Raw genomic sequence first — 20,686 nt, forward strand, 5'->3', positions numbered from 1 at the left:
AGCTTTGGGGAGCTGCTCCATCTCTCACCAGCCCCAGCCTGGCACCCCCTTTCAGGGTAGGGAGCAGTGCCTGTGCTCTCTGGGCACCACCTCTGGGGGCATCTCCTTTTGTGGCTTGGCCTTGCTATGCCCATGTCCGCCCCTTCTGGAAAACGCATGCCCGAACAGGTCCCTCCACAGCTTAGAGGCCCGACTCCATCATCCAGCCCCTGCCCACCCCAGCCTCGCCTCACCCCCTGCCCCCACATCTCACCCTCCGTTATCCCCGCCTGCTTACATTCTCCACAACCCTCCCCTCCTCTTTCATGCCTTTGCAAGTTGTTCCCTCTGGCTGGAATTTCACGGTCCCATTTACCTGGTGAACTCCTATTCACACTTCAAAACCCAGCTACCCTGGAAAACTATGTCAGGCCTTTCCCTTCCTAAGAGGGAGATGACACGTTCTTCGGAATGACTGTCCTTCAGTTTATCTCACAGTGGTTTAACTCGTCTGTAGGCATGTCTCTGTCCAGCAGACCTGGGCCAGGGCAGGCCGCCACAGCTAATTAAGTGGGGTCCCACGTCTAGCACAGGGCTGGGCACAGGGCAGGCCCTCAGCAGGGGTGTGTGGCCCAGATGAAATGGAGCCGCTCCCCCCTAGTCTTGGTTCCAGGAAACATCTCTATGGAAGCGTGGCATGGGTTTCGGGGGTCACAGTGGGATCCCGCAGAAGGCCAGCTCTGGGAACGCTCCCAGCCTCCACCCCGGGACAGAGGTCCCCTTCCCCCCAGGGACACTGTGGAGTGACTGCAGAACTGGTGTTCTGGCCTCGGCTGCCAGCACCCCCTCGTTCCTTCACTTTAGTGGGCTGTGAGCAGAGCCCCTGCAAAAACCCGGGCTTAATACCCAGGGGGCAGCCGGAGCAGTGCCCCATTCTGGATGCCCACGTCCTAACCTCCCAAGCCTGAGACCATGCGGTCACATGGCAACAGGAATTAAGGTGGAAGATGGATCAAGGCAGCTAACCAGGAGTTCCCGTTGTGGCTCGGGGGGTTAAGAACCTGACTGGTACCCATGAGGATGCAGGTTCGATACCTGGCCTTGCTCGGTGGGTTAAGGATCTGGTGTTGCCGTGAGCTGTGGTGTAGGTCGGATCCCGCATTGCTGTGGCTGTGGTGCAGGCCGGCGGCTGTAGCTCTGATTCAACCCCTAGCCTGGGAACGTCCATGCACCTTGGATGGGGTCATCAAAAGAAAAAAAAAAAAAGGCAGCTAATCCAGGGCAAAGATGGGAGATGATCTCGGATGATCTGGGCGGCTCTGAATTAATCAGAGGATCCTTCAAAGTGGAAGCGGGCAGGAGAATATGAGAGAGGCCACTGCTGGATTCGAAGACAGAGGCGGGAGCCAAGAGCTGAGGAGTGCGGGTGGTCTCGAGAAGGAGGGGAAGGCAGGAAGCAGACTCTCCCTGGAGCCCTCGGAAAGATGCAGTGGGCCTGACACTTAGAACACAGCCTCCTGAGACCCTCTGTGGGTGCCGCCCCCAGACCGTAGGATAATACATGCCACTAAATTTGTGAGATGTTCTTACATCAGTTGCAGGAAAAGAATACACTCCGTGTCATGGAGGGGGAGACCGAGGCCCCGAGAGGGGATGGGACCTGCCCTCGCCCAGAGCCGGTGCCCGGCCAGGCCTCCTGACCCTGCCTGGGGCTCCTTCTCCCGCCCGCTCTCCTTTTCCAGTGACTGGAACAGGGCTGCCAGCAACCCCCCAGGGTTGATTCTGCAGAGGCGAGAGGTTGTCAAAAGGCAGCCAAATCCATTTTTCTGGACACCCCCGGCGAGGGAGTGAATTTTGTGGACAGAGAAGCACATGTACCTTGAATCACGCGAAGCAACCAATCAACCCATTTTGACAGAAGTTGAAACTTGCAGGAACTGAACGCCCTGCCAACAGTCCCGCCTGGTCCCCCCACTCCACCCTGTCCCCCAGAAGCAGGTGGCAGCGTGCCACCGATGTCAACTGGGTTTGGGGTTTCTCAGCTTCGCGGGCACCTGGAAGGGAGCTGCCAAACACACTCCCATTCCCGGAGGCCACCCAGTGGCTCTGGCCTATTTATAGTGTCCTCATCCATCTTCCTGGCTTTTGATCAGGGCAGGGGCTGCTGGCTTTGAGGAGCTGCAGATCTCAGCAGGCTCACGGGGATGCAGCAGGCGTGACTCACTGCCCGGCCCTGGGGAGGGCCCTCCTCTGCCAGGGGGGCTGGAGCCCCCAGGCAGGCCTGCTGCCCCCATCAGGGGCCAGGGCCCCACCCCCACCCCCACCCCGTGACCTCAGGAGCCACCAGGCCACGTTCTCCCCTGAGGATTTCAGCTGAGGCCTGAAGGATGAGGCCTCGCAGGAAAGCGGGTTTCCTTAGTTTGTCTTTTTCTTTCTTTCTTTCTTTTTCTTTAGGGCTGCACATGGAGATTCCCAGGCTAGGGGTCTAATCAGACCTGTACCTACTGGTCTACACCACACCCACAGCAACGCCAGATCTGAGCCGCATCTGCAACCTACACCACAGCTCATGGCAACACCGGATCCTTAACCCACTGAGCAAGGCCAGGGATCGAACCTGCATCCTCATGGATCATGGTGGGGTTCGTTAACTTCTGAGCCACGATGGGAACTCCTGTCTTTTCTTTCTGGCAAGACTGGTAAGGAGTTCCCTGATGGCACAGTGGGTGAAGGATGCAGCGTTGTCACTGCTGTGGCCCAGGTTAAATTCCTAGCCTGGGGACTTCCACCTTCCATGGGTGCCGTCAAAAAAAAAAAAAAAAAAAAAAAAGGAAGAAAAAAGAAAAAAAGGAGTTCCCATGGTGGCTCAGCGGAAACGAATCCGACTGGGAATCATGAGGTTTCAGGTTTGATCCCTGGCCTCGATCAGTGGGTTGAGGATCCAGTGCTGCCGTGAGCTGTGGTGTAGGTCCCAGACTCAGCTTGGGTCCCAGGTTGCTGTGGCTGTGGTGTAGGCCAGCAGCTGTAGCTCTGATTCAACCCCTGGCCTGGGAACCTCCACATGCTGTAGGTGCAGCCCTAAAATGCCAAAAAAAAAAAAAAAAAAAAGACTGGCAACCAGGCTCCCCTTGACATCAGTGGTTTCTCAGGTCTGGCACCTCTTGCCCAGGAGCCACATAGGTCTTGGGCAAACACCCCCGACCCCTAGTCGCCAGGCTTCCAAATTTCCCGAGTTCCTTGGAATGTGGGGAGACCTTTGGCCCCTGAACCCTGGGGGAAGTTCAGCATTGGCCACTTCCTGCCGGCTCAGGGTGAGGCTTCGCCTGGGGGACCTGGGGGACGGGGAGCCCCCTGGCCAGTGGCCTGCCCTGAATCCCCAAGTGGCCCGCTGCCTCCTCTGTTCTTCGGCCGCTGCCCTTCCCGCCGCTGCCTGCGGGACCAGAGCCCGGAGGCCTGGGCTTTGTCCCTAACACGTCTGTGGAGCGGACAGCTGGGCGCTGGTGCCGGGACTACGGACATTCCATCAGAACGATGGCAAAAATAGCGACGAGCTTCCAGCCCCTGCTCCCTGGACTTGGGACCTTACGGTGTCATTCCCTTCCCAAGCCAGGCGTTGTCTCTGAGGCCCCAGGAAGGGGAACCACGTAGAGGGGGGGACAGAGGGACAGGGTTGGCTCCCAGGCTTTGCGACTCTGGGACGGAGAGCTTTCTTTGTCTTTTCCACTTTTTCTAAGAAGACGTAATTAGGGCCGGGGGTCTATCTTCACCTGGTCTGGGTCTCCCCCTTCCTGCAGCATCGTAATGAAATCACCTTGCCCACCAACCCGAGCCCGTCTCTCCCACACCCTGGAAAAGTTCGGCAAGCGGAGCAAGGGAAATATACCAGGAGGGGTGCCTCCGGGTCCCTGTCTCCCCTCCAAGGCGGATGTGGAGCTTCCTGAGCAAGACACAGGGCCTCTTCCATCTCCGCCTCCACAGCCCCCACGGGGTCTGCTCACAGTGATTCTCGCCACTTTCCCGTCGGCGAGTTCGAGCTGAAGCTCTGAGGTCCCTCAGTGGAGACAGAAAGGCTTCATGGAGGAAGGCACCTGTGCGATGCCCAAGGCCTGGCAGTGGAAGAAGGCGTGGAGGCGGGGAGGGGGAGGGGGGCCTGGATCTCCCCTTGTCCCCGCGCTGGGCCCAGCTTCGGGGGAGCCTTGGTGCCTCTCTTTCTTTCACCCCCACTTCCACTCCTCGGCAAGTCCTGCTGCCTCCCCTCCAAGCCCCAGCCCAGAGGGACCACCTCTCCCTCCGCCACGGCCTCCATCAGTCCTGCTCAGGATGCCTGCGGGGTGGCCTCCCAGGGCCCCTCCGTCCACCTCCAGCCAGCCAGGGAGATGGTTGGAAAGCGTGCGTCGCCTCACAGCTCTCCTGCTCTCAGCTGCCTGCTGCCTTCCCGCCAGATGCTCAAAACCAAAGCCCTGGCCGTGCATCGTCCACGTGGCCCTGCAGCCACCCTGGCCTCCGATGCTGCAGCACCTGTATTCCTGCCCCAGGCCTCTGCACCTGCTGTCGTCCCTGACTTGAATGTGTGTCCCTGAGATGTTCCCAAGGCTGGGTCCTCACCCCTCCAGTTTCTTCCCCTTGGTCACTTGGCCAGGAGGCCTTTCCAGGTCACCTCCCCAAAGAGCCCTCCCAGCACACTCTCTCCTTATTCTACTGTATTTCCTCTACCGGAAGAGGACTAGTTCCTTATATTACTGTCTGTTTTCTCCCTCAAGAATAATCTCAGACAGAAAAGGAGTTCCCGTCGTGGCGCAGTGGTTAACGAACCCACTAGGAACCACGAGGTTGCAGGTTCGATCCCTGGCCTTGCTCAGTGAGTTAAGGATCCATCATTGCTGTGGCTGTGGTGTAGGCCGGCGGCTACAGCTCTGATTGGACCCCCAGCCTGGGAACCTCCATATGCCGTGGGAGCGGCCCTAGAAAAGGCAAAAAGACAAAAAAAAAAAAAAAAAAAGAAGAAGAAGAAGAAGAAGAATCCCTCCAGGAGGGCAGGGCATTGCCTGTTGTGTTCACTGCAGTGCTGAGTAGAATTTGAATGAATGGAGGGGGAGTTTGGGGCTGGGTACCGGGCAGCTGGAGGATTCCTTGCTGTGAGCTGCTGGTTGATGAGCAGGAGGGTGATGGCATCCGGGAGGGGGCAGGAAAGCAGAGGCCACCTGCTTCCCGGCCTCACCCCAGCCCCGCCTGGGTAACCTTCAGTGCCCTCCGTGTACCCAGCAGGAACCAAGGAAAGTCCCCACAGAAAGTCCCCTTCCAGCCGCTGATGACAGCACGGTTGCAGTCCTGTTGTCAAGACAACCAAATAAAGAACGATTTAAAAAAAGATTTTGTGTGTGATTTTGGTCTTGCCTTTTTTTCTTGTCACAGGGAAAGGAGGTCATCCAGAACAGTCGAAAAGTGGAAACAACCCAAATGTCCCTCAGGTAACGAATGGATAAACAAACCATAGCGTATTCATCCAATGGAATATTACTTGGCCATGAAAAGGAATGGAGCACAGACACAAGCTACAACCTAGGCGATCCTTGAAATCATTATGCTATGTGGATGGCGCCAGATACAAAAGGAAACATATTGTGTGATTCTGTTGATACGAAATGTCCAGAAGAGGCGGATCCACAGAGAGAGAAAGTGGACTGGTGGTTGTCTGGGGTAGAATGAGGCTAAGGGGAGAATGAGGAGGGACAGCTAATGGCAAGGGCCTCTTTCCAGGGCGACAAAAATGTTCTGGAATTAGATAGTGGTGGTGGTCGCACACTGTTGTGAATATACTGAAAAGCACTCAGTCGTACATTTTAAAAGGGTGGATTGGAGGAGTTCCCTGGTGGCCTAGGGGTTAAGGACCTGGTGTTGACGAAGCGCCTGCTGTGGCACAGTGGGTTAATCCGGCTTGTCTCTGTGGAGGTGCTGGTTGGATCCCCAGCCCAGCGTAGTGGGTTAAGGATCCAGTCTTGTCACTGCAGTGGCTTGGGCCACTGTTGCAGTGACTGTTAGGCCCCTGGCCCGGGAATTTCTGCATGCCAGGGGTGCGGCCCTCCAAAAAGGGGTGAATTTGTAAAACGTATTTCTAAACATAAATAAGAGAGGTGTATGAAGGAGAAAAACAATCAAAGTAAGATGAGAGTGCTTCCCGGAATTGGCTTCATGATTGCGCTTCAGGTAGCAATAACAACGATGACGGTATAATAACAATAACAGAACAAGGACGATACCCACCACCACGGGCTCCAGCAAAATGCTGCCTCTTCGGATGGGGTCTGCATCCCCCTTTCCCACCCACCTGGCCCCCGCTGGGCTCTGTCCCTGCCACTCCTGGTCTTCCTCCATCCTGGGGAGCCCCCTTCCGACCAGCCGCCTCCCCCAAGACAGCACCAGTGCCCTCCAGGTGCTCAGACGCTGGATTGGGACCTCGCGTATCTGCCAGCTCGGGTCGTTCTCCGGGAGTTGGGAGAGGAGACGGAGTTGGAGTTCCAGTTGGAGTTCCAGCAGCCCCCAGCTCCCCAGACCTGAGCCCGCGTCAGCCAGGTGTCCTCCAGAGCTGGGCCCCTTTCCCTGGGGAGCGCTGGCCAGTGTGAGCTGGAGGCTGCGGGGCCTGGTCCGCGGGGCCAGCAGGGGCTGCACACCCCTAGAGCTGCACGGCCCACGTGTGCACACACCACACCTATGCACACAGGGCTGGTGCTCGGGCCCTTGTGGGCTGTGAGCTTACTGGGCCCTTGTGCAGAGAGGGAGGCAGGCTGTCTCGGGCGTCGGGCAGAGACGGTGCTTGGCCACTAGAGGTCAGTGCAGCCCGAGGTGGGCTGGGCGGGCCTGCCCTGGACGGCTCCGTGTTGGGGGGTGGGGCACGGTGGCGGTGAGGGCGCCTCGTCCCCCGCCCTCTTCCGTCCCCCTGCAGTGACCCCTCAGGATACACGACCTGTGCCCCTCACCCCATGCTCACAGTGCTTCCAGTCGGTCTGGAGACTGGGACTCCCAGCTCTGCCCATGCCAGCTTCCAGAGCCTTCTAGAACCTTCCTGGAGCTGAGGCCTGTCGGGCATGGGCCAAGCACAGGTGGGTCAGGTGCTGGCCTCTCAGGGAGCATTTGCAGGAGGTGGGCTCCCCAGAAGGGCCTTCACCCTGCGCCGCCTGAGGCCACATGCGCCAAGGCCTGGGAGCCTGAAAGTAACGCCAGCCTTGTATCTAGAGGCTCTGCAACGTGGAGGCGGGAAAACAATTTTCCTTTTTGTCCTCACGTTATCTGGGTCTTTCAGGGACGTGGCCGTCTATAAAATACGCTCCGTGAAGCTCCTCCATCCCCTGGCTGGATTAAGACTCTACGTCAAGGCCCTGCTTTTGTTCCACGTTTTAACCATCAGTTTTCCATGAGTCAAACCCGGAGGCGCCAGGGAGAGAGAGAAGGGGTGCGACAAACTCTGCTCCCAAGAGGCTTTTCCCTCTGAATTCCAAAAAAAAAAAAAAGGCCAAGGTGGGGCCCAGGTCCGGACTTGCTTCTCCGCTTTCACGAGAGGGTGTTTCTCTTCTCTCTGCACCGTTTAAAGATCGGCCCAGGAATTTATTGTGTGAGCAACAGATTCCAGAATTCATGTGGGCTCTGCTTCGAGCCCCCGGCAAAAAGCCTTTTGAGTGGCTTTTTAGAACATGTACAGCACTAGAAACCCACAGCTTCTGCCTTTTTAAAAAAAAAAAAATTCTATTTTTGTTTTCTAAAAGCATGCACCTCACGTGAAGCACCTCAGGGGCACGTGCAAAATATAAACATCAATTAGGAGTCACTGAGGCCGAGGAGGGTGGCAGCCGTTCCTCAGATGCGCGGCCTCTTCCTGCCAGCGGCTCCCAGGGGGTCAGAGGAGAGAGGGCTGCTTCCAGCCACCCCCGAGGGGCAGGGGCAGGTGAAGGTGGTGCTGGACAGGCCACCGCAGTGCCACGCCTGTCCCTGCCACTGCAGGCTTTCCTCTCCTGGTTCACTTTCCATGAACACTCTGGGTGGACCGACCAGTGGCCAAGCACAGACGCCCCGGGAAATTGAATGAAAGCTGCAGCCGCTGCCTCTGCCTAAGCACAGCAGTGGGCACAGCATGGAATTCATCCCACCACGTCCCTGGGGGAGGGATGGTCTCGTGCTCCTTGTTGGCGATGAGACAACAGCAAAGGGCCCCCACAGTAGGTCTGCACCGGAGCCCGCCTGGGCCAGCCTCTTTATGCAGAAGGCCCCATTCGCCCGACAGCAACGCTAGAAATCTAGACTCTTCTTGTCTCCAGTTAGACGAGGAGTTGGGCCGTGGCGAGGCTCCCATCACTAGTCCGTGGCAGCACTGGAACTCAACCCCTCTAAGACGCCAGCCGCTGCCGATTCGTGATTGAAGCAACCGGAGCACAATGAAGTCACATCACAAGCTGAAGCCTGTTTTCACTCCTTCCTCCCACCCCGCTCTTTAAAATTGCGACCGGAGCACGCACGCACACAGAAAAGCAGAGAAGGCACGGATGGAGAGGCAGTGTCAGGTCATAAAGCCAACACCCAGCAACCAGCCGGGTCTGGAGGGGGACAGCCCCCGCTCCCAGCCCTCCTCCTGACCAGGGTCACCTCATGTCCTTGCTCTTCCCTGTCTGCATGCATTCTAAACAGTGTGGAAGAGGGGGCTGCTGCTGACCCGCGTCTGAAGGGAACCGTCTTTTGTCTCTCGGTCTTTTGCTCATATTCGGTTTGAAACGTCTGTCCCTGTGTCCCCCTCCTGGCCCCTGGGACCAGGAAGTGGTGCAGGGCTGTCCCTGCGATTACCTGGCCACTGGCAGGTGTCTTATTCCAGGAAAGCTGCCTCCACCCAAACTCATTCACGGCATTTGAATTTTCAAAAACCAGCAAGTGCAGTGCAACAGATCCTTCTGTTTATTTAAACCCAACCTACCCTATTTAAAGTCCTATTATGAAATCAGCACTCTAGGGGTTCTCCAGCCTGGGCCCCCCCTTCCCCTTCACTCTGGCTCTGGGAGCTTTCCACCCGGAGGCTGTTACAGGGAGGGTCCTCCCTGCTTTCCTGAGCCTGAAGTCCTGCCCCTGATGACCCCCCCCCACCCCCAACACGGCCCGGCCCTGGAAGACGGATGGCAGTCCCCAGAGGTCCTGAATGGTCGCAGTTAAGGGATGGGCTTTCTTCGCATCCATTTCCCTGCGGGGCTCTCCAGTGGAAGCCCCCAGATGAAAAGGTTCCAAACCAAAGGTCAGTAGCAACGTCTTCAACTCGCTGCTCTTGGGAAGAGAATTCTCATCCCTGGCTTCCGCCCAAAGACATTGTTTTTGGCAGCCCTGAACCGTATCGGCTGGGTTTACTTATTTATACCTTGTGACCCAGCTCCACGCCTACCTGCGCTCAGCTGGAGAAATACGGCGGCCGCCTCTCTGGTCTGAAAAACCCGCTGGAGAGACGAGTGGGCAACACCTCCCACCCTCCCGCTGCTGGGACCCGAGGGGCCTCGTCCGAAAGAGGGACTCCGCCCCGCCCCTCCGCGCCCCCGACCGCTGGAGGCCTCGGGGCTAGAGTGGGTTCAGATGCCCAGAGCCCTAAAGAGGCAAGGGCACCTCCCCACTTGGCGGTGGCACAGTCCAAAAGCACGCAGTTGGGGGGGGGGGCTTCTCACAGTTCTAGCCCCCGCCCCGCAGGCTGTGCCCCGAAGGAGGTGGGGCCGGTGTCGCCTGGTTCTAAAGCGCCCCCCCACCCCGTTGGCCGCAGGGGGCGGCAGTGGGTACCCTAGTTCTAAAACTCCCTTGTCGGCTGTTCCCCGCAGGAGAGGGTGGGGGACGGAGAGAGGGTGCTGTGGAACCCCGAGTGTCCCCCCCACCCCGCTGGTGGCTTCCCACCCCACGCCGGGCCTGCCCTCCAGGCCGCCCCGGCCGGGTCCGCAGCCCGGAGGCCCCTGGGCGTGCGCGGCCCCGAACTGAGCGCACCAGCGGCTCGCACACGCGGGGGACGAGCTCGCCGCTGCTGTCCCCAGCTCAGATCCTACGTGCGGACCCAGGCTGTTTTTCTTTTTTCGCTTAAAAGTTCCTTTTAAACCAAGTGGGACCGGAATCCGGTTAGTTGCCCGTTGGATTTCAAAGTCCAGGGAAGCTCTGTAGGGGTAAAGGCACTTGAGCCTCGGGCTGTAAAAGTGTAACCGCCCCCCCGCAGCCTCAGCAGGGGGAGCAGAGCCCCATGGCAACTCCGCGCCGGTCCCTCTGCCTTCCCGAGGCAGGAGGCCAGGGCGGCCGTCTCCGCGGATCGGTGTTGCCTGGATGGGGCGGGGGGCTTTGGCCGCGCTCAGCACCCGACGAGGGGAGTCGCACGGCCCCCCAGCCAGCCTTTCCCGGCCGGGCTCCCTCGGCTCCGCCCCGCAGGGAGGCCCGGTGGGGAGGCCGTAGGGGAATGGGGCCGGCCCCCAGCCCCCGGCTCGGCTGCGCCCCCGCGTCTCCATAGCGATCCTCCCGGCGCGCACCTCCGGGCCGGCTCCCCCCGGGGCTGAACAATACGCGGCGGGGCCGGGGGCGGGGCGGGGCAGGGCCAGGGGCGGGGAGAGCGCGGGCGCTGGGGGCGCGGGCCCAGCGCACCGCCCAGGCAGCAGCGGGCCGCCGGAGTCTGAGCGGCGCGGTGCGGCCCATCCCGCTCCGGCAGCGCAGCTCTCTCCCCGCTCCGGGTCCGCCGCGCTTCCCACGCCCGCTGGCCGAGCCCGCGCGGGAGCCACCTGGAGCCGCCCAGAGCCGCTGCCACCGCAGGTTGATGCACGGCGCCCTCCTGGGACGGGCGGAGGAGCCATCTTGAAACCAACTTCGCAAACTTTCGCAAAGTGCTCTCGAAGTGGAAGCTGCGGGGGAGAGCGGGAGCCCGACCCCCGGTATCCCCGCCAGGGCCCCCGGGGAGGCGGGGCGCGAGCCGCCCCGAGGGCCCGGCACCGGGTTCGCGGGTGCCGCTCCCCGGCCGCGCCGGGTGGATGCGGAGCCGCGCCGGGTGCATGGATTGTGCTCGGGCCCCCGGCTCGGGCTCCGGGCCATGGCGCCGCCGCCGCCGCCGCCGCCGCCCGTGCTGCCCGTGCTGCTGCTCCTGGCTGCGGCCGCCGCCCTACCGGCGCTGGGGCTTCGAGCGGCCGCCTGGGAGCTGCGCGTGCCCGGCGGGGCCCGCGCCTTCGCCCTCGGGCCCGGCTGGACCTACGCCCTGGACGCCGGGCGCACTCCGCGGGCGTTGCGGGATCTGCTGGACGTGAGCCGCGACGGGCGGCTGGTGGGGCGGCGGCGCGGGCCGGGCGCGGGGCTCCGGGCCTGCGCGCGCCTGGGGGGGCGCCCGCTGCCGCTGCATGTCCGCCTGGCGGCCCGCGGTGCCCAGACGGCTCTGAGCCTCCGCCTGCGGGCACGCGCGCATGGCCCCGGTTGCGGCGCCGGGCCCCGGCCCCGGCGAGCTCTCGGTGCGGAGCTGCGTGCGCGGGCTGTACTCACGGTGCCCGGCCCCGGCGCGGTGCTCTGCTTCCCCGCCCCCGGCGGCAGCGGGGCCACGCTGCACTCGGCGCTTTCGGCCTTAACCGTGTTCCCCGCTTGCAACTGTCCACTGCGCCCCGGGGCCCGTTGCCCACGCCGCCCTGTCTGCCTGCCGCCTGGTGGTTCCGCCCGCCTGCGCCTGCTATGTGCCCTGAGGCGCGCGGCCGGCACCATCCGGGTAGAGCTGGCGCTGGAGGCGGCCCCGGGGACACCCTCCCCATCGTCGTCGCTGTCGCCACCAAGCCCGCCACAGGCCGGGACGGGGGCGGCGCGGCGGGCCCGGCGGGGCGCTGGCGGCAGCACCAGCCCGCAGTTCCAGCTGCCCAGCTACCAGGTGTCGGTGCCCGAGAACGAGCCGGCGGGCACCGCGGTCCTCGAGCTGCGCGCGCACGACCCTGACGAGGGCGAGGCGGGGCGCCTGAGCTACCAGATGGAGGCGCTGTTCGATGAGCGCTCCAATGGCTACTTCCTCATCGACTCCGACACGGGCTTGGTGAGCACCGCCCGCGCTCTGGACCGCGAGACCAAGGACACGCACGTCCTCAAGGTGAGCGCTGTGGACCACGGCTCCCCGCGGCGCTCGGCCGCCACCTACCTCACTGTCACAGTCAGCGACACCAACGACCACAGTCCGGTCTTTGAGCAGTCTGAGTACAGGGAGCGCGTGCGCGAGAACCTCGAGGTGGGCTACGAGGTGCTGACCATACGCGCCACCGACGGCGACGCGCCCTCCAACGCCAATATGCGCTACCGCCTGCTGGAGGGCGCGGGCGGCGTCTTCGAAATAGACGAGCGCTCGGGCGTGGTGCGCACCCGGGCCGTGGTGGACCGCGAGGAAGAGGCCGCCTACCAGCTGCTGGTGGAGGCCAACGACCAAGGCCGAAACCCCGGCCCGCTCAGTGCCACCGCCACCGTGCATATCGTGGTGGAGGATGAGAACGACAACTACCCCCAGTTCAGTGAGAAGCGCTATGTGGTCCAGGTGCCGGAGGACGTGGCGGTCAACACGCCTGTGCTGCGGGTGCAGGCCACTGATCGGGACCAGGGCCAGAACGCGGCCATCCACTACAGCATCATCAGCGGGAACCTGAAGGGGCAGTTCTACCTGCATTCGCTGAGCGGCAGCCTGGACGTGATCAACCCGCTGGACTTCGAGGCCATCCGGGAGTACACGCTGCGCATCAAGGCCCAGGACGGGGGCCGGCCTCCACTCATCAACTCCTCGGGGCTGGTGTCAGTGCAGGTGCTGGACGTGAATGACAACGCCCCCATATTTGTGAGCAGCCCCTTTCAGGCAGCCGTGCTGGAGAACGTGCCTCTGGGCCACTCCGTGTTGCACATTCAGGCGGTGGACGCGGACGCGGGCGAGAATGCGCGTCTGCGCTACCGCCTGGTGGACACTGCCTCGGCCTCTGTGGGGAGCGGCGGAGCCGGGCCCCAGGACCCCGTTCCGGCTGCGGACTTCCCTTTCCAGATCCACAACAGCTCGGGCTGGATCACCGTGTGCGCGGAGCTGGACCGCGAGGAGGTGGAGCACTACAGCTTTGGGGTGGAAGCGGTGGACCACGGCTCGCCGCCCATGAGCTCCTCGGCCAGCGTGTCCATCACGGTGCTGGACGTCAACGACAACGACCCCGTGTTCACACAGCCTGCGTACGAGCTGCGCCTGAATGAGGACGCCGCCGTGGGGAGCAGTGTGCTGACCCTGCGGGCCCTTGACCGGGATGCTAACAGCGTGATCACCTACCAGCTTACCGGCGGCAACACCCGGAACCGCTTCGCCCTCAGCAGCCAGAGCGGTGGCGGCCTCATCACACTGGCGCTGCCGCTGGACTACAAGCAGGAGCGGCAGTACGTGCTGGCGGTCACCGCGTCTGATGGCATGCGCTCGCACACCGCGCAGGTCTTCATCAATGTCACGGATGCCAACACCCACCGGCCGGTCTTCCAGAGCTCCCACTATACCGTGAGCGTCAGCGAGGACCGGCCGGTGGGCACGTCCATCGCCACCATCGGCGCCACCGACGAGGACACGGGGGAGAACGCTCGCATCACCTACGTGCTGGAGGACCCGGTGCCGCAGTTCCGGATTGACCCGGACACTGGCACCATCTACACCGTGACAGAGCTGGACTACGAGGACCAGGCCGCCTACACGCTGGCCATCACAGCCCGGGACAACGGTATCCCTCAGAAGTCGGACACCACCTCCCTGGAGATCCTCATCCTGGATGCCAATGACAACGCGCCCCGGTTCCTGCGGGATTTCTACCAGGGCTCTGTCTTCGAGGATGCTCCCCCGTCAACCAGCGTCCTCCAGGTCTCGGCCACGGATCGGGACTCGGGCCCCAACGGCCGCCTGCTGTACACCTTCCAGGGTGGGGACGACGGTGACGGGGACTTCTACATCGAGCCCACGTCCGGCGTGATCCGCACCCAGCGCAGGCTGGACCGGGAGAACGTGGCGGTGTACAGCCTTCGGGCCCTGGCTGTGGACCGGGGCAGCCCGGTGTCCCTTAGCGCCTCCGTGGAGATCCAGGTGGCCGTCTTGGACATTAATGACAACCCTCCGGTGTTTGAGAGGGACGAGCTGGAGCTGTTGGTGGAGGAGAACAGCCCGGTGGGGTCCGTGGTGGCGAGGATTCGAGCCAGCGACCCCGACGAGGGCCCCAATGCTCAGATCATGTACCAGATTGTGGAAGGGAACGTGCCTGAGGTCTTCCAGCTGGACCTGCTGAGTGGCGACCTGCGTGCCCTGGCCGAGCTGGACTTCGAGGTCCGCCAGGAGTACGTGCTCGTGGTGCAGGCCACGTCGGCCCCCCTGGTGAGCCGGGCCACCGTGCACATCCGCCTGCTGGACCAGAACGACAACCCGCCGGTGCTGCCGGACTTCCAGATCCTCTTCAACAACTATGTCACCAACAAGTCCAACAGCTTCCCCACCGGCGTGATCGGCCGCATCCCCGCCCATGACCCTGACCTCTCCGACAGCCTCAACTACACCTTCCTGCAGGGCAACGAGCTGCAGCTGCTGCTGCTGGACCCGGCCACGGGGGAGCTACAGCTCAGCCGCGACCTGGACAACAATCGGCCGCTGGAGGCGCTCATGGAAGTGTCTGTTTCAGGTGAGTGGCCCTGGGGGCTCTCGCCGGGCCACCTGGAGAGCTGCAGGGACCTGCCCAGGAGCCCGTGCGGCGTGCCCGGGCGCATTCGGGCAGGGGCCGGGCAGCTCTTTGGGGATTCGCGTCTTCCGGTTGGATGGCTGGATGCTGGTTGGCTGCTGGATACCGCTAGCTGGGGGTGGGGTGGGATGGGGAGGGTGGGGGGGAAGGGGTGCGCTCCCCACCCAAGTCCAGAGAGAGGGAGGGCACGGCACTGCTGCCCTCCCCGTTTTTGCTGGGAGCAGGCTTGGGCCTCAAGTTCAAGACCAGGGCTTCCTGGGCTTTTCTCAGAGGGCGTGGCTCCTGAGTTGTGCTCTTCGAGCCTCCTCTCTGGGGTTATGCGAGTTGTCTGGTTTGCTAGGTGAGGCTCTGTACTTAGCCACCCGCCCGTCTGGAAAGATCAAAGGTCACTGTCCGCTCCATGTGCCAATTAGTCCCCGGGTGGAACCGTCGGAAATTGCCGGATGCATCCCTGAGTCACGCCGTAACACGGCTGGAGCTGGTTCCCTTCGAGTGTGTTCTGTCTCTTCCAGATAATAACAGCCGGGCTCCTGTGTGGGAGCCCTTTGAAAGCATGGCCTCGTTTGATCTTGGCTTCTGCTCCTGGACATGGGCTTGTAATTTGGGCGGTGCTGAGAGGCTGCCCGGATTGGTGGTGGAGCCAGTGTGGGAACCCTGCCTGCCGCCCGCCCGCCCTGGGGCTGGAGGTGAGCAGGGCCCGGAGGAAGCCTCAGCTCAGCCACCCCAACGCGGGCAGTCACGAATTGGCCCTGCGGGCTCCTGACCCCTCTGTGCCAGGTGGGGCTGAGGGGCCAGAGAGGGGCACAGACAGAAGGCGTGGGAACTGGGGGGAGAGGAGGATTTGGTGGGGGAGGGGGTGGTGGTCGGGAAACAGTCAGGCGACCCCCCCAGTGGCTCCTGCAGGCAGGTGACTTTAACCTACCACCAAGAAAGGCTAGATCTGTGGGTTGAGTCATCGTTTCAGATGAGTTGTTTAAACAATAAATTATTACGATACAATATAGCCGTGGGAGTCCTGGAAGAATTAAAAAAGTTAATTTTCTGATTTATTTTGTTTCCACATTGAGCTGCAATTCTTTATATACTGAGGATCGGATAGCAAACAGGTTCCAGTTGTTTGCTTATAGAATCTGGAACTTCCAGGTCCAGTTTTGAGGTGTTGCAATACTGCAACATTGATTTTGGCAGCCTCGTCCGTCTGCAGGTGAATATTGTGGGGTTTGTGAAGCCGTGAATGTGTGTAGAGAACACGGAATTGGCCCTGAAGGAGAATTGTCCGCCAGGGTTGAGCCGTGACAGTGAAAAGCCTCTTTCACACTTTTCCATTTGCGTTCCCCCCCCATCCCCCGCCACCCGTACTGCTCAATCCGCTAAAGCAGAATGGAGAAGTCAGCCTATATAAAAATGTCTTGGTTGGAGTTCCCACTGCGGCTCAGCAGGTTAAGGACCTGATGTAGTCTCCATGAGGATGCAGGTTCGCTCCCTGGCTGCGCACAGTGGGTTAAGGATACGGCATTGCCGTGAGCTGCGGCATGGGTTGTAGATGCAGCTTGGATCTGGCGTGGCTGTGGCTGTGGTGCAGGCTGGCAGCTGCAGCTCCAGTTCGATCCCTAGCCTGGGAACTTCCATATGCCCCAGGTGCGGCCCTAAAATGGAAAAAAAAAAAAAAAATGACTTGGCAACATGATTTCGCTTTTACAGGGACTTGGTGTTCTAGTGGGGACGGATGTGTGGCGGGAGCAGGGATGTCTGGGGCGTGTCTGGGGCTTTAGGAATGTGCCCCCCCCATGTCTGGATAAAGGGTTTAGGGTGGATTTTATTCAGAAGAATTTACTTACAGAGGGCCGGCTTGCCTACCTGGTGGGTCCCTAGCTGGGACCACCGTTGAAGGTAGGTTGGGGCCATGCTAGGTAGTGACTGTCTCGGGGATCTGGCTCTGAGTCTAGGTGACACGCCTGATGTAGATCAGGCTGTGGGCCTCAGGTGTGGCCCTTCCCAGGTGACGGCGACCCTTCCCCAGTTTCTGTCCTGATGTCGAATGTGAACTCTTGAACCTGCACGGTCACTTCCTCCCCCGGTGCCCGGGCGGTGAGGGCTGTCATGCTGCTGCCCATTGAACAGATGGAGAGACGGAGACTCAGAGGTGTTAAGTCACTTTCTCGGGGTCACACAGCCGGCCAGCATCCAACTGTGATGATCCAAGCCAAACAAGCTGGCCCTTCACTCTCTCCTCTCTTACCTGAGGGGGGAAGTTTTGAGGAGTGCGTTGCTAGGCTGAGATGTTTCAATGCTGAATCCTTGCTCTGCTTTAAAGTTGGCACCTTGGGGAGTTCCCATCATGGTGCAGGGGAAACAAATCCGACTAGGAACCATGAGGTTGAGGGTTCCATCCCTGGCCTCGCTCTGTGGGTTAAGGACCCAGCGTTGCTATGAGCTGCGGTGTGGGTTGCAGGTGCGGCTCGAATCTGGCATTGCTGTGGCTGTGGTGCAGGCCGGCAGCTGTAGGTCCGATTCAACCCCCAGCCTGGGAACTTCCATATGCCACAAGTGTGGCCCTGAAAAGCGGAAAAAAAAAAAAAATGTAGGCATGTTGGGACCCTATACAACCCTCGGACCGTTTGACGCCTCTTTAATGCTTTGAAGGAAAAAATTACTATAAACCATAAAATCTGTCATTCCCAGCAGCAAAGCTGTGTGTAGAAACAGAACACAAAAAGACCAGCCTTTGAATTAACCAGAGTTGGATTCTTCTTTTTTTTCTTTTTTTTTAAGAAACAATGGGTAAGCTGTGGTTTCAGATTCAGGTGCTGTTTCCAGTGAAGGGTTATTGGCTCCCCGGGGTTTACAGCCGTACCCTGCGGCCTCTAGGGCATTATTACTGCCCCAGAGGCGCTGTAAAGGCGAGCTGGCAGGCTGTTAGGTTTTGTGGGAGCTGTGCCAGGAGGGGCTGGGAGGGTGCACAGGGGTGGGGGAAGGGAGGGGGTGTGGGAGGAGGGGGGTGGGCTCTGGTGTCTGAGATGGACACGCCCGGGAGAGGGCGGCTCCTCTGACCCGGACTGGGGGTCTTCGTACCCTCTCCCGTCTGTGAGCCGATAGCGTTACTGGTTTGATGGAGCCCACCAAGGACAAAAGGCTGCTTGAGATTTTCTGAACTCTGAATTTCGCCACATTCAAATCGCTGTCCTTTTTGAATGCTGTCCAGGGATAGGTGTGTTTTATAGGCAAGGGTTTTTTGAAGCAATTTTATTGAAGTATAGTTGCTTTGCAGGGCTGTGTTGATTTCTGCGGTGCAGCGAGGTGACGCGGTTATCCGTTGTACATCCTCTCGGTTATCCGTTGTACAGCCTCGTTCATGCTTCTTTTTTTTTTTTTTTTTTTTTTTTTTTTGTCTTTTGTTGTTGTTGTTGCTATTTCTTGGGCCGCTCCCGCGGCATATGGAGGTTCCCAGGCTAGGGGTTGAATCGGAGCCGTAGCCACCGGCCTACGCCAGAGCCACAGCAACGCGGGATCCGAGCTGCGTCTGCAACCTACACCACAGCTCACGGCAACGCCGGATCCTTAACCCACTGAGCAAGGGCAGGGATCGAACCCGCAACCTCATGGTTCCTAGTCGGATTCGTTAACCACTGCGCCACGACGGGAACTCCTCGTTCATGCTTCTTACCTTGGTTTCATCACAGGCCGTTGAAGGCGCTTCCCGTGCTGCACTGTAGAAGCTTGTTGTCTATCCAGCCTGGAGATACTAGTCTGCATCGGCTCATCCCAAACTCCCGGTGCATCCCCACTCTCCCCCTTGGCAACCACAATTCTGTTCTGTCTGTGAGTCTCTTTCTGTTTCACAGATACGTTCATTTCTGTCCTTTTTCTTTTTTCTTTTTTGGCCACAGCTGTGGCATGTGGAAGCTCCCCGGCCAGGGATCGAACCTGAGCCACAGCAGCAACTTGAGCTGCTACAGTGACAACATCAGACCCTTAGCCTGAGAAGCCGCCAGGGAACTCCTCATTTGTGTCGTATTTTATTTTATTTTTGTTTTTTTTGTTTTGGTTTGGTTTGGTTTTTTGTTTTGCTTTGTAGGGCTACACCCGCAGCAGATGGAGGTTCCCTGCTGGGGTCTAATCGGAGCTGTAGCCGCCGGTCTATGCCACAGCCCCAGCAATGCCAGATCCGAGCCTCGTCTGCCACCTACACCACAGCTCACGGCAACACTGGATCCTTAACTCACTGAGCAAGGCCAGGGATCAAACCCACAACCTCATGGTTCCTACTTGGGTTCGTTTCTGCTGCGCCACGACGGGACCTCCTGTATTTGCATTTTTCAAAACAGGGTGGCTAATAACCCAATGGGACTGTCACATGTGGGGTCCTTTGGTTAGTCTTTCTAGAGGGTGGCCTTGTAGTCACATGGACAGTTTACATTCACCTTGAACAGGTGTGCGCCTGTGGGGGTGGGGCCAGGAAGCGTACAGCGCAGAACGTGGCATTTGGTGGAAAATGGCCTGGTGCTTGTGGGCGTGTAGACACCTGGACGTGGGAAACGCGGCGTTTGTGGGGTGACCATGATTGGGCCGTGAGTCACCCAGAATGTCAGAAAATACTGAAAGTCGGTGAACTAACAAGATTGAGTCATCTTTACCGGTTTCCTTTGGTGGGGAATGGCTGGGATAAAGTCGTCTCGGCCTGATAAAGTCTTTAAAAGTGTTTGCTGAGTTAAATACAGGCTCTCGCAGGGACTTTTAAGTAGGCGATTGCCAACGAGGAAATAAAAGCTGGGCGTTGTACCAGGCAGCGTCTGGATGCATGCATTATCTTTCTTTGCTGAATCTCACGGTGTGGAAGAGGATCAGACCAGCTTAAACCGTATCACTTGTCGAGCTGGATTCTCCAGTGATGTAATCTGCCTCGGAAGAGGTAGTGCTTTGGGAAGCTGGCTAGTTAACCGCTGAGGCTTCAGTTAACTCAGTAACCTGGATGGAGCCACTTGCTGACTTTCAGAAACACTGGCTCTGAAACAATGGAGTGTTTGTTTGTTTGTTGAGCACCTACTGTGTGCAGGGCCTACTGTGTGCGGGCCCTGGAGGGAGGTTGGGCTGGGGACTCTTCTGTGCCAAGGTGAGCATGGTGTGCCTTCCCGGGGAGTGGGGGTGGGATGGGGGGCTGAAGCGGGGACCGGGGGAGGGCTGACTGTCGTGGGGGAGGTTTGGGACTGAGAACCTGAGCGGTGCCCGAGCTGCTGTTGAGAGGCGGCTCTCGGGTGAGCCCGGAGGGTAGAGGGCACATGAGAGGTCAGGCTTGGCCCAGTGCCTGGCAGAGGCGAGGATGGGTGGCTAGAGAGGATTTGGGAGGTGAGATGGTCAGATATGGAGGTGACGGGGTTGATCAGCCGACGAGCCTCTTGTGCTGGGATCCCTCCCTGTACACATGCACACACACACACACACACACACACACACACACACGCACACCCCTGTGCTGCTGGTCTGAGCACCTGGCCACTCCTGCAGTGGCCTCATCTGTGGAAGGTATTATCTCATCGAGGCGCAAACCAGAGCCCCAGAGGCTCAACCCCGCATCCAGGGCACCGGCTTGTGTTGGTAGCACTGGGATTCGAACCCGGGACGGTGGCTCCCAAGCCGTGTTCTCTCAGGCTGTGCTTTCCAGAATAAACTGGCTCCGGGAACGTGCCGAGGCGGTTGGGTGAGGAGGAGCAGCCACTGAGGGAGGCCCGGGAGGGCGCCTTGGACCCTGTGCGGCTGGGCCCCTGACATTGTCCTGGAGTTGGTCGGGTGTGCAGGTCTGGCAGGAGGGCCCAGCTGGGGCCACAGGTGGTCAGCATGGCCACGGGGGTGACAGAGAGCACATCACGGCCGTGGGTGGTCAGTGACCCGTCTGCAGGGGTGGAGGGCACTTGGCAGGGGACACCTATGATGGGGACAGGGCGCAGGTGCAGCCTGGAGGAGGCCTGGCCCGAGTGGCCTGT

General features: G+C 60.1%; 2 protein-coding genes across 8 annotated transcripts in view; one reads left to right on the forward strand and one right to left on the reverse strand.

Annotated features, from left to right (window-relative positions):
* GRAMD4 (GRAM domain containing 4) overlaps window positions 1-20,686 on the reverse strand; it is a 153,377-nt gene that overhangs the window by 96,545 nt on the left and 36,146 nt on the right. The gene's annotated exons all lie outside the window — the stretch shown is intronic.
* Window positions 10,614-20,686, forward strand: part of CELSR1 (cadherin EGF LAG seven-pass G-type receptor 1) — a 142,694-nt gene continuing 132,621 nt past the window's right edge. For all 7 annotated transcript variants that reach the window (XM_085025354.1, XM_085025355.1, XM_085025357.1 and 4 more), the window contains exon 1: window positions 10,614-14,651. In XM_085025354.1, coding sequence (XP_084881480.1) covers window positions 11,048-14,651 — 3,604 coding nt within the window. In that variant the 5' untranslated portion in view covers window positions 10,614-11,047. The remainder of the gene's footprint in view (window positions 14,652-20,686) is intronic.

Source organism: Sus scrofa, chromosome 5 (assembly GCF_054392235.1).
Source record: "Sus scrofa isolate SSC_HxYL_T2T_F1_AM1 chromosome 5, Sscrofa_HxYL_maternal_Yorkshire_Landrace_v2.0, whole genome shotgun sequence".
Classification (NCBI taxonomy): domain Eukaryota; kingdom Metazoa; phylum Chordata; class Mammalia; order Artiodactyla; family Suidae; genus Sus; species Sus scrofa.